This window comes from Camponotus vicinus, unplaced genomic scaffold (assembly GCF_025532165.1).
Source record: "Camponotus vicinus isolate PSW18456_S1 unplaced genomic scaffold, iyCamVici1.0 SCAF_12, whole genome shotgun sequence".
Taxonomy (NCBI): domain Eukaryota; kingdom Metazoa; phylum Arthropoda; class Insecta; order Hymenoptera; family Formicidae; genus Camponotus; species Camponotus vicinus.
In genome coordinates, this window is record NW_028141948.1 from 9,534,063 (window position 1) to 9,550,682 (window position 16,620).

General features: G+C 32.2%; 3 protein-coding genes and 1 long non-coding RNA gene across 10 annotated transcripts; 3 read left to right on the plus strand and 1 right to left on the minus strand.

Annotated features, from left to right (window-relative positions):
• Window positions 1–222: 222 nt before the first annotated feature.
• Trhn (tryptophan hydroxylase) lies at window positions 223–6,572 on the plus strand. 2 transcript variants are annotated; one of them, XM_083084452.1, is made up of 12 exons: window positions 223–666; window positions 983–1,087; window positions 2,015–2,228; window positions 2,856–2,983; window positions 3,075–3,142; window positions 3,251–3,301; window positions 4,291–4,389; window positions 4,658–4,704; window positions 4,796–4,931; window positions 5,082–5,208; window positions 5,268–5,497; window positions 5,633–6,572. In XM_083084452.1, the coding sequence occupies exons 1-12, from the start codon at window positions 568–570 to the stop codon at window positions 5,967–5,969; spliced, it is 1,641 nt and encodes a 546-aa protein (XP_082940578.1). In that variant the 5' UTR covers window positions 223–567; the 3' UTR covers window positions 5,970–6,572. The 2 variants fall into 2 exon arrangements, with proteins under 2 accessions (XP_082940578.1, XP_082940577.1); XM_083084451.1 differs by having other exon boundaries at window positions 520–666; window positions 2,880–2,983.
• A 2,740-nt stretch (window positions 6,573–9,312) lies between these two features.
• LOC145963297 (suppressor APC domain-containing protein 2) lies at window positions 9,313–12,066 on the plus strand. 5 transcript variants are annotated; one of them, XR_014436116.1, is made up of 6 exons: window positions 9,317–10,562; window positions 10,800–10,946; window positions 11,028–11,240; window positions 11,329–11,471; window positions 11,557–11,687; window positions 11,766–12,066. XR_014436116.1 is itself a non-coding variant. In XM_083085076.1 (6 exons), the coding sequence occupies exons 2-6, from the start codon at window positions 9,780–9,782 to the stop codon at window positions 11,561–11,563; spliced, it is 1,293 nt and encodes a 430-aa protein (XP_082941202.1). In that variant the 5' UTR covers window positions 9,317–9,677; window positions 9,738–9,779; the 3' UTR covers window positions 11,564–12,066. The 5 variants fall into 5 exon arrangements, 3 of the variants coding, with proteins under 3 accessions (XP_082941201.1, XP_082941202.1, XP_082941200.1); XR_014436115.1 differs by having other exon boundaries at window positions 11,805–12,066; XM_083085076.1 differs by having other exon boundaries at window positions 9,317–9,677; window positions 9,738–10,562; window positions 11,557–12,066.
• A 483-nt stretch (window positions 12,067–12,549) lies between these two features.
• LOC145963305 (uncharacterized) lies at window positions 12,550–15,820 on the minus strand. The gene is made up of 2 exons (XR_014436123.1): window positions 15,062–15,820; window positions 12,550–14,949 (listed from the first exon to the last, which is right to left on the minus strand). It is a non-coding gene; the product is annotated as an uncharacterized LOC145963305 (long non-coding RNA).
• LOC145963302 (uncharacterized) lies at window positions 13,487–16,476 on the plus strand. Of its 2 annotated transcripts, none has more exons than XM_083085082.1 (4): window positions 13,487–13,871; window positions 15,517–15,657; window positions 15,882–16,013; window positions 16,275–16,476. In XM_083085082.1, exons 1-4 carry the CDS (start codon window positions 13,823–13,825, stop codon window positions 16,337–16,339), a joined length of 387 nt encoding a protein of 128 aa, XP_082941208.1. In that variant the 5' UTR covers window positions 13,487–13,822; the 3' UTR covers window positions 16,340–16,476. The 2 variants fall into 2 exon arrangements, with proteins under 2 accessions (XP_082941208.1, XP_082941209.1); XM_083085083.1 differs by having other exon boundaries at window positions 13,488–13,871; window positions 15,520–15,657.
• The last annotated feature ends 144 nt before the right edge of the window (window positions 16,477–16,620 follow it).

Consider the following 16,620-nt stretch of genomic DNA (forward strand, 5'->3'; position numbering starts at 1 on the left):
TTTTTTTCTTTATGCACAATTCACTGCGTCTTATTTCTTAGATAAAAATTTATTGCAAAAATAAAGAAACCTTGAAGAGTTGCATCTCGTTTATTGAAGATCTTGCAATTTTTGCGCGCGCCCTTCGTTATCGGTGTTCCTATCATTCGCTCCAGTGACGTCACGCGTAGGAAATACATTCGAGGACCGGCACCACTTGCCGTTAAACGGGGTGAGCCAACACTTGTCTTCAACCCCATGAAAAGTTTTATCCGACCAATGGGAATCGCTGGTGCCGCCGTGCACCGCCCAATCACGGCAAGATCGTCATTGAGAAGGACGAGCACAAACGGGAGGAAGCCGAGGTCTTAAGAGGACCTGCTAAGGATGGTACCGGCACACTGTTACTCGTGTCTTAAAAGACAGTGAATCGGTAACAAGTCAGTTCGTATATATCGCTCAAGATATTGAGAAATAAATTCATTGATAAAAGAAATTATCGAGAAAAATTCTTGTAAAATTGATAAAAGAAATTACCGAGAAAAATTCTTGTAAAATTGTTTCGCAAATTCTTTTGTCGTAAAAGTTATGAGTGGATCAGGAAAGAGTCTGCTCGGGGTGTGGCTGTACAGAAGAGGCAAGAATTGGGCTGTGAAAGAAGGAAGTCCGTTACATAAATCGCACAATGTATGTTATTATATATATTTGGCCAAATCAAAAAAGCAGATGATATATAAAGAAATGACAAATTTTATTTTGTCTTTAACGAGTCAATAATTTCACACAATTAAAAGAGAATTATACATTAATATCTATAATAAATTATAAATATATTTTTTATTGTTTAATTTATTTAAATAATCAATTTAGTCTTATATTTTATCAAGAGCTTAAATATTATTATATAAAAATACAAGTGTCTTAAAATGGAATTTATATGATAATAAATAAGAAAATTAAAACAACTATCTTAATAAGTAAATTCATCCTCTTGTTCATTCAGCACACCGTGGATGAAAGTAATCAAACCAATGACAGTAAGAATTCTGTGATATTTTCCCTGAAAAATCAAATCGGTGGCTTGGCTCGAACGCTTCAAGTATTTCAGGTATGTTTCTGTACTTTTTGTTTTGGATATATGTGCTTACGTTAAAATTTATATGATATTCTTTTCAAATATTTTAATAATTATGTAGTGTTAAAAATAAAATAAAATAAAAGGATTGTTTTATGAATGTATACATATATTTGAGGAACAAAATACAAATCGCGAATGAATCCATAAATCTCGCAACGTTTCTCTGATCGCGCTTGTCGTCTTTTATACGTTATATTTCTCGCGGCTCGCTAACGTTCAACCGACATGTCAACTCGTCCTAGAGGTCGATCCTTTTTTGCAAATAATCGCAAATATAAACATTCCAATATAGATAAGAATATTCAATGTGTCGGAAACCGTTACACAGCGGGTGACTCATCACACACACACACACACACACACAATTTCATTATTTAATTATTTAATTTAAATCCCTACAATTATTTAGCGAATCTAAATGAATAATCGGAAATCAGACGATAAAAAAATGCAACATGTTGCAAAATTCGAATACCGCAAGTGAAATGTGATCATTCATGCTATTATATAAACAGCCTTTTTAATCAACTTTTATCGTTAGATAAATAAAGATAAATAAATAAAGTTAAATAAATATATAAATAAGAGATAAGTTATTTTATCATTATAATTTGTAAGATTAAAATTTTTCAATATGTATTTTTTAATTTATGTATAATATATATGTATATATATTTTTTATTTTACTAATTATAATTTACTAATTTCTATCGGATAAATTATATAATTAAATTTATAATGCTTTATGCGACTAATGCATTTCAATATGTGCAATACTTACTAAAAAATTATCTAGAGATAATCTTTTTCCAAATTCCAAGCAATAAGTATTGCACATGTTGAAAAGTACGTTTGGAAAATATTGAAAAAGAACATATTTTTCTTGATCGTACAAAGGATCTAGGAATAAACATCGTGCATATCGAATCAAGAAAGTCTATGCGCCGTGGTTCCGAATACGACATCCTCGTAGATGTCGAATGCGAATCGAGAAAGATGGAACAATTGATGAAAATGTTGAGCCGCGAAGTAGCGGCTGTCAATCTTGCACATTATGAGCAAATCGGAAATATACCACGCGTACCTTCTCTCTCGGCCGCGACAAGCTTCGGTGAGTCATTAATATGCAATATCAATAGAATATCAATAAAATTTTTTATTTTTCATTATAATGAGATATACAATTAAATACAATGTTAACGTCCGTATATTGTTCCTGTATATGTTATTATATTGCATCTATAATTTAACCCAATAAAGCTCCGATACGATAAAAGTTTTATCGTATCACACTTATATTTTAATCTTAATTGATAATTAATATTCTAAAATTAAAAACCTATTATAGTTTAATAATTATTATAATAATTTAGCAAATATAGTTAAATAATTTAGTAACTTGTTAAATATTTGGACACAGATAATTTTAAATTTAAAACTTTAATTTAATTATTTAATAACTGTATTTAACTTGTTAAAATATGCTCCTTTTTTGTCATAGTCATATATTTAATATATCTATATATATTATTATAATCCAGAATAAAAGAGTCTGATTATTTCAAAGGTTAAATAATTTAGATTAGATATCAAAATTCATTAAAAGTATTCTTGTGGCGAGGGCTACATTTGAAAATTTAATAAAATTTATATCGAAGTTTACTATACGACACTTTTATTATTTCTGCCTTTTCCAAAACATTTGAAAATAATGGAATATCTTATCGCGTGTATCAAGACGCAATAGATTTTGATTTTATAGATTTTAGTGAAGTAGACATGCCCTGGTTCCCGCGAAAGATATCGGACCTCGATCGTGCGCAGAAAGTTCTCATGTACGGCTCAGAATTGGATGCGGATCATCCCGTACGTTTTTGATATGATTACATGCATCCTAGATGCTGTTACAGCAACTTCTTCTCGAGTTTATGTTCACTTTAATGAATTACTATTGCAGGGCTTCAAAGATCCCGTGTATCGTAAACGTCGCGAGGAGTTTGCCGACATCGCTTATAATTACAGATAGTAAGTAAAGTAACGATTCATGCGTAAACATTTTCATTTTAATTATAAACTTTCTAATGACATAATTCTAATGACATTAATTACAAACTTTCTAATGACATATTTTAGTGGTCAACCAATACCGAAGGTGCAATATACGCCGGAAGAAATTAGAACTTGGTACGTTTTTTCACATAAAAAATATACCATATTTGCAACAATGTTCATTTAAAAAAAATGCATTTTGCTTAATAAATTCGTTTTGAACTAATCAAAAAAATTCAAAAGAATTTAAAAATAAAAAGAACGAAAAAAATAACTTAAGAAAAATTTATAATTTTTAAAAATTAAATCTTTAATGCTAATTTTAAATTAAAAATAAGTAGATAGAGAAATCCTAAAAAAAACTCTTTTGCGAACATATTTAAAAATCATTTGTAACATATTCGTAAGTCGTGAATTAATTGTCCCCATTGACGTCATCATTCGAGATACGGCATATAACTTTTCCCCCCGATGAAACTACAAACGATACGGCAAACGTGTTTTCGCGTACATGAAGGCAATTAGTATGAATAAGAGAAATGAAAGATTTTCTCGATACTTAAGTTGATATATACTCGTTCGATATCTTCGATTTCATCTCTCGTTAAGAAAAGATAAATTCTATCTCTTTTTTTTTCTCTTCTCTGTCTTTTTCTCTTCCCTCCCTCTTTCTCCCTCTATCTACTTACTTATCTATCTCTTCCTACTTCTCTTTGTAGTGCGAATCGAAGTAAGATTGGCACGCTGAATGCACCCTTAATTGCGTCAATTTGATTTATCCTCGACGCGGCATCAAGTAACAGCTTGGCTAATGCAATCTCTCTGAGATGCAACTCGAATGCAACGAAACAAACATTGCAACTTTAACAAACTTAATCACAACGAGAGCTTTTTAGCAGAAGTCAAACATTTAATGATTTGATAACGATAATTAATTTGTCTAACGTTTAATTTGTAACGTTTAAAAAATACATCCAAAATGTACGTGTCGTAAATTAAATACATATTTAACATATAATATAAAACGTTGCTTAATATAACATGTAATATAATATAAAGAAAATTATAAATACACATATACATAATAACTTAATTATTTAAATAACTTTACCTTATTTTTTTAGGGGAACTGTTTTCCGTGAATTGCATCAACTTTATCAAAAATATGCGTGCAAAGAATATCTAGAAAATTGGCCGAAGTTAGTCAAATATTGCGGATACAGGTATAAAACAAGGAGATAATTAACATAAAATCTTATTTTAAAAACATAAAATGTTATTAAAAATAAGTAATTATCCAAAACAAAAATGCGCATATATATTATAATATTTTGTATATAATGATACTTCCATCCATCATAATGATTTTTATAATTTTATAATTAATTTTATTTTAAAAAATCTGAATACATATAATATTGTGAGATTTACAAGAAAATAAAATTTTTTAGTCTTTTAATCTTTTACATTTTTTAATCTCATCGCTTTTAGGGAGGACAATATACCGCAATTGCAGGATATAAACAATTTTCTAAAGCGTAAGTGAGAGATCGGTGATGATAATTATGTTATTTATACGTTTTACAAAAATAAGAACGACGCTTTTAAACGAAGCTCGATATTTGCCAGGAACCACGGGATTTCAACTTCGTCCAGTCGCGGGTTATCTCACACCGCGGGACTTCCTCTCCGGACTTGCTTTCCGAGTGTTTCACTGCACCCAATACATTCGACACTCTTCCGATCCATTTTACACACCGGAACCGTGAGTAAATGACGTCTTTTTTTAATCAAAGTAATGTGTAAAAGATAAAATATGCATCAAATAAGTATAAAATAGACTTTCCTATAGTTATGATTTCCTCGCATTATACCATCGACATAAAGTAATTAATTTATATTTCGCAATTTATAGAGATTGCTGTCATGAACTGCTGGGCCACATGCCGTTACTTGCCAATCCAAGTTTCGCGCAATTTTCTCAAGAACTTGGTCTGGCTTCTCTCGGTGCATCGGACGAAGACATAGATAAATTGGCAACAGTAAGTCTTTGAAAAGAATTTCATCTTCCGTCACATTGATACGACCTCTATCTTTTCAGCTATACTTCTTCACCGTGGAATTTGGATTGTGCAAACAGGATGGTATGTATCGCGTTTACGGGGCCGGTCTGCTTTCGTCGGTGGCGGAATTGAGACACGCTGTATCCGCGCCCGAGAAAATCATGAGATTCGAACCGGACATCACGTGCAAGCAGGAATGCATCATTACCGCCTTTCAGAATGCGTATTATTATACAGATAGCATAGAGGAAGCGAAAGAGAAAATGCGGCAAGTATCTCCCTTTGTGACAATTATACATGTGTCAATCTTTTCGTTTGAACACGTTCAACCCTTTTTCTATGAAAGCAAATAAGATCATATATAAGCAAAGATGATCATATTAATATTTATATATACCTCCAGAGCGTTTGCTAATCAGATTCAACGACCATTCGGGATACGCTACAATCCGTACACCCAGTCGGTGGAGGTGTTGACAGATGCCCAGAAGATCACGGCTGTGGTCAGCGAGCTACGAGGTGACCTTTGCATAGTGTCGAACGCCCTGAGGAAGATTCACGAGCAGGACGATACCGTCGATGTCGAGAGGATAACCAGTCTGTTGACTCAGGGCATCGAGATTCCGCAGGACAGCTCGTCTTCGGATAGCGATGTCAGTCCTAATGTCGAGGAGTCTCGTCCCCAAGAAGATCAGCACGTACATTGCGATGATAAAGATGCAGTCGCTATGGGAAATTAAGCAATTGATATCATCACTTTAATTGCATGCTTTTTAAAATTTTGACAATGTTTGAGAAAATCGAGACACGAAATTTTAGAAATAAATTCTCTCGCGAATGCAGAGATATGACTTTCTGTTATCCATAGAAAATTAATATAATTATTTTGAGAAGTTAATCGATATACAAGATCAAAAGATAGATGTATAATATATCTATATCCCCGAATAACTAGCGGGATGTGTATATATTATTTATGGATATCCATGGATGTCCTATGAATATTTATGAAATCTCATATGGCGGACATTTGGATATCCAGAAGATATCTAATACAAATTATATTATATTCAGTATGGGTTTTACTTTAGAGTAAATAATTAGATTTTAACAATATGTATGCAATATGTGAATTGAAACATAATGAATGTATTCAACAAGAATTTTTCCTCTTATAATCACAGGGAACAGGAAAGAAATCGTGTAAATGTAAAAATTAACGAAATCGGAAATCGTAAAATTTTGATTCATCAGCATAATAGCAGCATGCTATATTTGTTAAATGTACAGGCAAAATATTATATAGAATGCCATCAATGTATCGTAATTAAATTAAAAATAAATGCAAAGTTATAATAAATTTAATCTCCCTAATTTAAAACTTTACACACACACACACACACACACATACTTTATCTAAATTTTTTAAATGAAACTCTATTATATATATTTTTTACATATTATTTAAAGATAATTTTAATTGTATATTTTCGACTTAAGTCTTCATTTTATAAATTTTATCGAAAAATTAAGACATTACAAAGAGCGCACTATTTAATTCTTTTTATCATATAATATCAGAGAGAAGACTGAGAGGTGTCATTACCCGCTTTTAGACGATCCCTGAAAGCGATACGCTCTCTGTAGACATTAAAAACGTGGACATGAACTACAAAACCAATGTCCACGAATGTTCTCAGAAGGTAACATATATATTATCCTCTTTTTAATGTCCACAAAGGGCGTATCGTTTTCAGAGATCAAGCGGGTTATAACACCTCTCTCAATTTTTTCTTTAATAATATAAATAATATAAATAAAAATATAAATAATTTAATTAATAATAATTTATTTTATATAAAATTATTAGTATGTTTTCTCTTTCCACGCTATCATTTATTTATTTATTCATTTATATAAGCTACAAGTCAGTCTTTTAAAATACAAAACTAAATATTATAGAATTTGACTTTGGAAAAGCGCGATAAAACAATCCAATAAATCCAAATAAGTAGCATAATGAAAGGTCCTATGATACATCAATCGTTTAATAAATAAACGTTTAATAATTAATTTATAAAATAAAATATACCTCAATAATTTAAAATTCCGCGTGTATATGTAGTACGTAAAATATTTCGGCAGAGAATTATCAATAATATAATGTTTGGCCTGGACAGCGTATAGCGTGAGAGCGCTATTGTTTACATGTCACAACTTCATCATCATTCGCACGGTGACATTCGAACAATAAAGTAGTGGGATGTGTGTGTGGGTGTGTGTGTATGTGTATGTGTGCGCGAAACGCTCCGTATATTATCGAATTCTTTTTCCAATCCGATCGTGATTAATATTGCAACATAATTCGCTATAATTATTATAACTAACGAGTATTAGTCTTTTGATTAAATTTTTCTAAAAAGCAAGTATAAATTAATTATTAATTAAACAATAGTTACCACGATTTTTCATTAGTTTAATTTTTGATCTTACGATTTGTATTTTATGCGTATACTATGTATATATATATCAACAGTACTAGTGCTACTCGCTCTGCTTATTACTGCTATATTATTAATTTTAATCTAGTATAAATGTTGCTCTTATGATATAATAAAGTGCGAATTTTATGTGATTATTCCGCGATTGAAAATATCATGCAAAATGTCCTACGTATTCGACTATTGTAATTAATCGTGCTTACGTGGATGAGTGCCACAAGAAAACAGCGAAGAATATATAAGGGAGAAGAAAAAGAAAAAGCATTTGAACAACATACGGAACACACATACACATATGCGGTAAGTAATTTTATTATTTATCATATTTATATATTATTTTCAAAATAAACATTGTTTATTCTTTTTTCATTGTCTGAATTGGTTGGAGTGATTCATTCTGAATTATCATACATGGTGTCCCATTTTAAAAGTTCCACCCTCATAACTTTTTTAATTTTGATTATAGAAAAAAATGTTTCAGACAAAAGTTATATGGCTTGAAGGGGGCCATTAGATGGTGGCAATGATTTGACCTTGGAGAGTCATTTGAAGGTCACGTAAAGGTCACCGTCAATTTCTTAAACGGAACTCTCTATTTTTTATTACATATTCTTGTAGCTTATCTCGAGGGCTTTCCAAAACACTATAATAAAATATTTTTCCCTCAAGTACTTTTTGAGTTATAAGGCTTGAAATCATTTATTAATTTTACATAAACCGTAAAATATCTTGTAAAATATTCATTTTTCGATTATCTTACCTTAATACTTTTATGTACAAAATAATGAGAGTAATTAATTGGTGTAAAGAAAATATACCCCAGTGAGAAATGATAAATCGAATAGACGTTTAAGACGTTTAAGACGTTTAATAGATGTTTATTAGACGTTTATTAGACATCTTAGACGTCTAACAAACGTCTATCCGACTTGTCATTTCTCACTGGGACAGTTGTTTGTAAGAAAAAATATGGAATTGTTAATTGCAAATTACATATTTTTTCTTAAAAACATTTTTTTTTTTTAACATTTTTTTAATAAACTTGTACTGTTTAAAGGACAATAAAGAAATTTTTGTATCTTGATTCATAAATATTTTCATTATGTTTATTAATTTAATTTGTTTCAAAATTCATTCTTTATCCTTGATTTTAATTTCAGAATAATTATAAATTTTTATATATTTTGTTACACATTTTTGCTATTAAATCATATTACGAATATCCTTTATTCTTTTTTCATATATAGCGGTACAGACCATGCGCAGATTCGTAGCCAATAGAAAGCAGGCACATTCCCTCCCGCATTTTGGCTTCACCCCTCTCGCCTATCTCGGGAACTTATGCTCGATCTCTGTATTCCTATGTCTATGGTTTCTCCCTTGCCGCTACCCGTACCTTCCCCTCGGGAAAATGCTCCGTCTGTGATGTACGCACCGCTAGTGTACGACGTAGGGAAAGCATTCCCTGAAAAATAGCAGCGTGGCCCCTCTCAGGCTTCTCTCTGCTGTTAGTATTCATTCGTTTTTAAGAAATCACCAGATTATTTTAGAACCAGCCCAATGGCTGCGTTCAGCAGAAAAAGCTGCTTTACAACAGTTGCAAAGCAACTTTTTCTGCTGAACGCAGCCAATGGTTTCATCTCCATGTAACTATCCGCATCTGCTGTGGTATGGGTGGTGTGTTATTGCATATGGCTGCGCGAGAGATTCATCTGTGAGGAAAAACCATGGGAAAAACAATTTAATTGAGTTTAGAATGAAATAGAAAGAGCTTTTTTGCTGCATTTAAACAATTCAGAGGAACCAATGACAATTTATCGATAAATGTGCGGAGATACATGCACGGGAGAAAAAGGATGATAGAGGACGTCCGTGAGAAATAATCGGAGCAGCTAAGATACACAATCGCAACTTCTAGGTGCCGTTAATGATGTTTCTGCCCGGAAGGTAACGCGTGATTTCGAAATTAAATCCCGGCGGAAATAAATAAATATGGCACAAATACAGGCATCGACCGTAGACGGGCTGCCGAAGCACTTCGTCAACGCGATGCGCACATTGTTCGACATAATGGATGATCAGAACACTGGTTTCGTCAAGTTCGCCGACATCGAGGGTCGATGGCAGGACGACGGCACGCAGGGCCTGCCTAAAGGTATCCTCGACAGCTTGAAGAAGGTCACGCCGCCGAGCGGCATGTTGTCGTTCGAGAGATTCTGCGCGGGTTTGAAGATCTGCCTGCTGCAGATACAGACGGAGACTGATTCTAAGAAACATAACGGTCAGCCCAACAGGCCCCCGTCCGCACCGATACTCATCCCTGACAGTCAGAACAAGGCGGCTTGGACCTCGCCCAACACCGCTACGATAAGACCCAACAATGCCATATCTCAGCAACGTACTCTCAGCATGCCGCAATTACTGGCCAATCGCAAAGACATGAATACTCAATTAGAATTAATGGATGGAAGAAACATTGGGGAACCAAAGATCAATAAAGTGTATGGCCCACCAAAGCCACCACGGACAGGTGCTGCATTAGAAGGTAGAATGATGGGTTCAGAGCGTAATTTTGACAAGTCTGAGATTAGAACTGCTCTGCAGAATTGGCAGATGGGTCTCATGATGAACGACGAGAAGGAAAAACGTCAGTTGCAGGCTGTAAATTATAGACCGGATGCTAGGACGTTATTGAGACCAGCCAGAGTTCTGGGTGATGGTAAAGCCATCGATATACAAACTAATCAACTTGGAATTCAACCTAAGAAACTGTCGGGTCGTCGCAGAGAGCCCAGGCGGCATACGTTGCAGAATGGTATTGATTACAATATGGTAAAGATGTTCTCCTCTAGGACTCCCAACTAACACTTGGTGATTGGTTCTGGGTATGCCTGATTAATACTTATTAACACTACACATATCTTTTAAAAATGTAAACTATGTATTTGTAATAACTTGTGTATTATTTTGAATTTAATATAATTCTTTTACATATATAGTTGGGAACCTCTCTGTATTTTTGATATTTTAAAAAAGAATATATTTCCATAATATATATTATGTTTCTAGATGAAAAGAATGAAGCAGATTGAACAAGAAAAAGATGTATTACTTCAAGGTCTAACTGCTGTTGACAAAGCTAGAGAATGGTACTTGAAACAAATTTCTGCTACGCAAGAGAAGATTAAACATCTAGGACGAATGGGCTCTCATGTGGTATAAAGAAATATATTTTTTATTTTCTTATATCCTATAAAAACTGTGCAATGTATATACAAATACTTTGTTTTTTAATAGGAACAATGGACAGAGGCACAGCAGGAACGTTTAGAATTGCAACGTGCGCGAGTCCTAGAAGTAAATCGGCATCTAGCCGCTTTGATAAGTACCTGGGAGCGTGGAGGACTTCCTTTACATATGAATCTCGCTTTTTTAAGTACTCCGACTTCGGCTCAACTTCAACAGGATATGTTATCACGACTTAAACAGCAAAATCATAGATTAACCGAGGTAATGTATAATAACAATTTTAGAGTTTACCATAGGAAATCCAAGAAATTAATCTAATCTAGATTATTTTTTTTATATAATGAAACAGGAAGTTAGCAAAAAAAGCCAACGAATAGCATTACTTGAGCAAGAAAAAGACAGTCTTGTTAGAGAATTGTATAATAGACAATCAGGACTGATTCAATCCCGAAGAGCAACAATGATTCATGAACAACATGATCAAACGTTCATGTAAAGTACTAATAGTATTTAAATTAATTGTCATTGAACAGAATAAAATTATATTGTAATTTTATTGAAAATATATCCTTTTCAGAATATAAATATTTCCGACTTTGGAATATGCGCCATACAAATGATAGGATCTGAATTAAGCTTTAAATAGAATAAAAGTAAAAAGACTTACAAAACTAATGCGGTCCACTTGCGGATGTTTTTGTTTCCTAGGTATCATAAAGTAATTTAATTAGTAATTTTTATTAATAATTTCAATATTGTCAATTAATTACATCAAACACATTACAGTTGGAATGTTCTGAAAATAGACAAAATGTCATGTTTTAGATTTTACAATATGCCATGGAATGCAACCTAAAAATATAAAAAAATATTTGACACATTATGTTAAAGTAACTTTATTGTGCTTCTTTATCTGATATCTCATATTAAGATTGTAAGATATTTAAATAATGGTATACGATTATATTATCTAAATATAGCTACAATAAGTGAACGAGACATATTTTAAATTTTTTGTAATCTACCCAAAAAACGAAAATCTGTTTTATAATAAATTATTTCAAAATAAATATTATTAATAAATATATACACGCGCGTGTGGGTGTCTCTGTTTCTCCTTGATATTATAATCTTAAGTTGCATATTTTTATCTCATGATGCACTCTTGACATATCGATCTTGATCTCGTGAAAATTTTTATTGAATTTTACTGTTTTGTCAAGATCACAGCAAATTTTACGAATTCATCTTCGTGACATATATTTGATCAATTTCCGGACTTAGAGCTGTCAGTGTCAAATGTTATCGAATTCTGAAAGGCGATAGCCTATTACAACGATATGTCGTCAAATCCGTTAATTTGAATTTCACTCGAGTTAATCACTCATTATAGAAAAGAATTTCACGTACAAGACTCGAAAATAGAAATAATTTCATAAACGATAACGCTTTTAATTTTAATGTTCTCTTAATTTTAAATATAGCGAGAAACATCATTTTATACATGTTTTGTTTAATAAAATAAAGCAATAATTAACAAACATTCAATGAATACGTGAGAGAAAATGTGCACAATTAAATAATTTTTTTCATTCTCTTAATTATTTGTACATAATATAGTTTAAACAATTATGACCTATTTGATGCTAATTATTATCATTATATACTATTTTATTTAATGCTAATTTTCATATTTTATATAATAAGAGTATAAATATCAATGTATAAACGAAAGAGAAATTATAAGAGTATCAATAACAACTTATAAGAATATCAATAATAATAACTTTCTAAAATTAAATTTGGACTTTTCTACGGCTTTTCTATTGGCTATGTGATGCATATGCGATAGTTTTGCACGTGTCGTCAAAACATTAATTATTTCCACGACCGCACGCGTTCGAGATCTGTTCTTCATCCTGAATCCAAAAAGATCCGACCAAGATGCAGTTTTTTTTACAGTGAAAATAGATATCATTTTTCACGTTATAAAAACTGATAATTTCGCGGCAGTGTCGAATAAAACAAGCTGAATTCTCTAAGATTTACAGAAAATAAATCCTACATAATTTTCAGTGAAAATCGCAATAAAAATATTACAATATTCCTAAATCAAAGCATCAAACGCGCATACATAGCTTCTCGTGCCAGAAAATGTTATACATATACCAGACAAAGTAAATTAATATATTAAACGTCTTGATTCATCTTCAACTATCTCTACACATTTTCAAAATGAAAAAACGAAATATTGGAAAAGCTAAAAAGACGTTCAATTTTTCTTCTTTTATTATACAATTTCTCAATTTTGTCATTCCATATATTAAATTTATCGCTTATCTGTTTGTCGGAATCAATCAGTTTCACGATTAAAAATTAAAGAATATATTATTGCACAATTTTGTGCGTATAAATCTCTGTCGGGCATTATTGTGATTCGAGTTGCATCCCACGCATAGTTTCTCAATGCGTTGGACAGCATCCGCGCGATCGCATTTTAGTTATTAGCGATCCACGACAGTTAGCTGCCACGAGTCGACGGGTTCGGTCGACTCGGCCGCTGCATCGTCCTGGAGCGCTTCCCACTGTTGCAGCGCAGCCTCATAAATCCCTCGCAGCGCTGACAAGAGAACGCGCGCGCAAAGAGAGGACCGCGCTGACCCCGTGTCCCCTTTGTGTGAGAGCTGCCTGTGTGACCTTTGACATCGGACTCGCGACGAAAGCCTATCAGCAGGCGCCCGAGCGGTCGACGATCTCCCCCTTCGAGCGCTCCGTTCTTCTAGATTATCACCGTTCACGATATTCCTTGACGTTTCTCCCATCTCCCCTCATCTGGGAACATCATGCTATTGAGATTGACGCTGTCGGCTGCTCTGCTCCTCTCAACAATAGGTAAGACGTATTATAATATTCAAGCGGTGAAAATTATATAAATTTTGCATAGACAAAAATACCTTACATATGCAGGCTATCATTAAGTAATTAAAAAAGGACTTTTTTTTAAATTTCAGAGATTTTGACAAGTAACTGATTAAATATATAATTACCGGCAATTACAAATAGCGATTATTAATATATAATTGATTATACTGTTTTAAAATTATACAGTGTTGCAATATTTTTATTGTTTGATCAAAAAACAAGTATGAAAACTGATTTGTCTCAATAGATTCCGAGATATATTGGAGAAGCAACATTTTCGCTTAAATCTTTTTTTAGCTAATTAATTAATTAATCACTTAGATAAATTACTTTCCTTTTTTATTATTGTCTTCTACAGTTAACATAAAAAGTTTTCTTTTATTTTTATCTGCTTTTCTTATAGACACTAAACTTTTAAACACGCGCACATATCTAATTTTTTTCCTTATTAATTTAATACGATATGTAATATTTTTAAAAGTATTATGAGATCCCCTCGGTAAAATTAATTTTCCATGGAATAAATAGCAACAATGTGCGAGACGCATTCTCAGTTTACTTTTGAATAATCAGACGATAAACCCGTCATAACGATAGTGAATGGCGCTCTCAATAATGAACAATCCTACATACGCCTCCCCTTTCTGATTATGACTCCATAATAAATCATATCGTTCGTAATTAACAATTACCCTTGAATAAATCGAAGATTACGAAGAATTTGCGCGCCCGCAAAGTGTTTACTTAAATTAATCAAAATTAGAGAGTGCTGCAATATATTGCACACACACATTGAACGGAGGCGAAAAAGGAATCAAAACTTTATGCAAGCGAATGCATGATAATAAAAGTGAACGAATCTAAAAATCGATTAGCCCACGCACGCGGTATCCTCTCGTGAAACACTTATCAATTTAGACAAGTGGGAAGTGGACAGCCGACTGCATCCGGCACAAACATTTGTCTCCGCTACCGTATCACATCTTCTCTATCTCCTTCTGGGGTAAATAAACTGCAGATACTTCTGCTGCATCTGTCGTACATTCACCTAAAAATAATACAGATTAATAAATATAGAACGCAGATGCATATAGACTCGCGTCTATTAATTAAAACAGTTATTAATATATATATATAACACACAGATATCGTTCACAGACCTCGTTATTCTTCTGTATCAGAACTGAGAATGCCCACTTTATCACAGCTTCATTGAGTAATTTTCTCAGAAAAAATATCGAAAAAATGTGTTTATCGCATCTCTTCAATAATTCATTGTCTATCTTTACGTGATAATTAATAGATTTAAAATTATCAGTCAGTTTATGTGAAATTAACTGAAGAATAAATTATATTTTCATCTATCTTTTTTCTATTATGATGATTTAGAAGCTTCTTATTTTTAATCATTTAATTATATTTGAAAATTATATCTTTGATATTTTTATGTAAGGAAATATCTCTTAATACGATCGAAAAATCTAATAGAAAGGAATATCACAGAATATCTTGCATAAATATAGAAATAAGAAGAATACCATGGATATATCTCTTCGTTTAAATAGCTGAAGCATTAAATTTGATCAATACGAATTAATGCCAAGCTTTTTGCCAGCAGTTATATTGTCCGAGGGATGCGAATTGGATCAAATGCGATACGGATGTCGCATCTACAATGCACAATGCAGTTGCGGCTATGGTTGTAAATCTGAATACAGATATAATAATAATGACGATTGCAAGCTAGCGTTGAAAGGTAATATCTGTTAAATCTGTAGTACACATACAATCATGTTGACAATTTATTTACACGCTTTTAAAAAAATTTTATCATATTTAACGAAGAAGAAAGAGAGAGAAAAGAAAGTATATATATATATATATATATATATATATATATATATATATATATATATGTATATGTACTCACATATTCTAGTTCATTGTCTTGTATGAGCATTACTTAACTTCTTCCTGTAGGAAGACGTAGCGACATATGTTCTCGATCGAAGCCTTGTCTGAACGAAGGCTCGTGTTCCCAAATATCATCGGAACCCGGATTTAAATGCCGCTGCGAAGGAACTGGATTCTACGGCACTTACTGCGAGATACGTTAGTAATTCCAATAACAGTGATTTAACTTTCGCAAATTTAATTAATCTAATTCGATGAACATTGCGTCTCTTCGTACACATTGAAATCGTCAAAGTGATTGAATAAAATCAGTAAACGAAGGATTTATTTCGGCGAAAGAAAAAAAATTAGATATTTAATATTGAGAAACCTTCGCATTTTTTGAGTTTTTTCCATATAATATTATAACATAAAGAGAGAAAAAAAGAGAAAATTAATATAAATAATTATATGTTACAGGTTGTCCACGAGCGGACAATTTACTTCTCCAAGGACAATTTCCTTACGAATGCGTTATAATTTAATTCGAAAGTTTTTTTTTCTTATTCTTTCATCCTGATCCAAATTCGTCTTAATATGATACATACGTACAAAAAAAGAAATGCATCTCATAAGACATATTTACACATCTTTGTACATACATAATAAATATTAAAACAGACGATACGCCGTTTTATTTAATGTTTTGTATGATACCGTACATATTCTTGATACTTGAAATTTTATATATATTCTTGATTCTCGATACTTTTTGTAATCGCGCAATTTTAAAACATTAAAAGTATAATACATATGATAGCAAAAT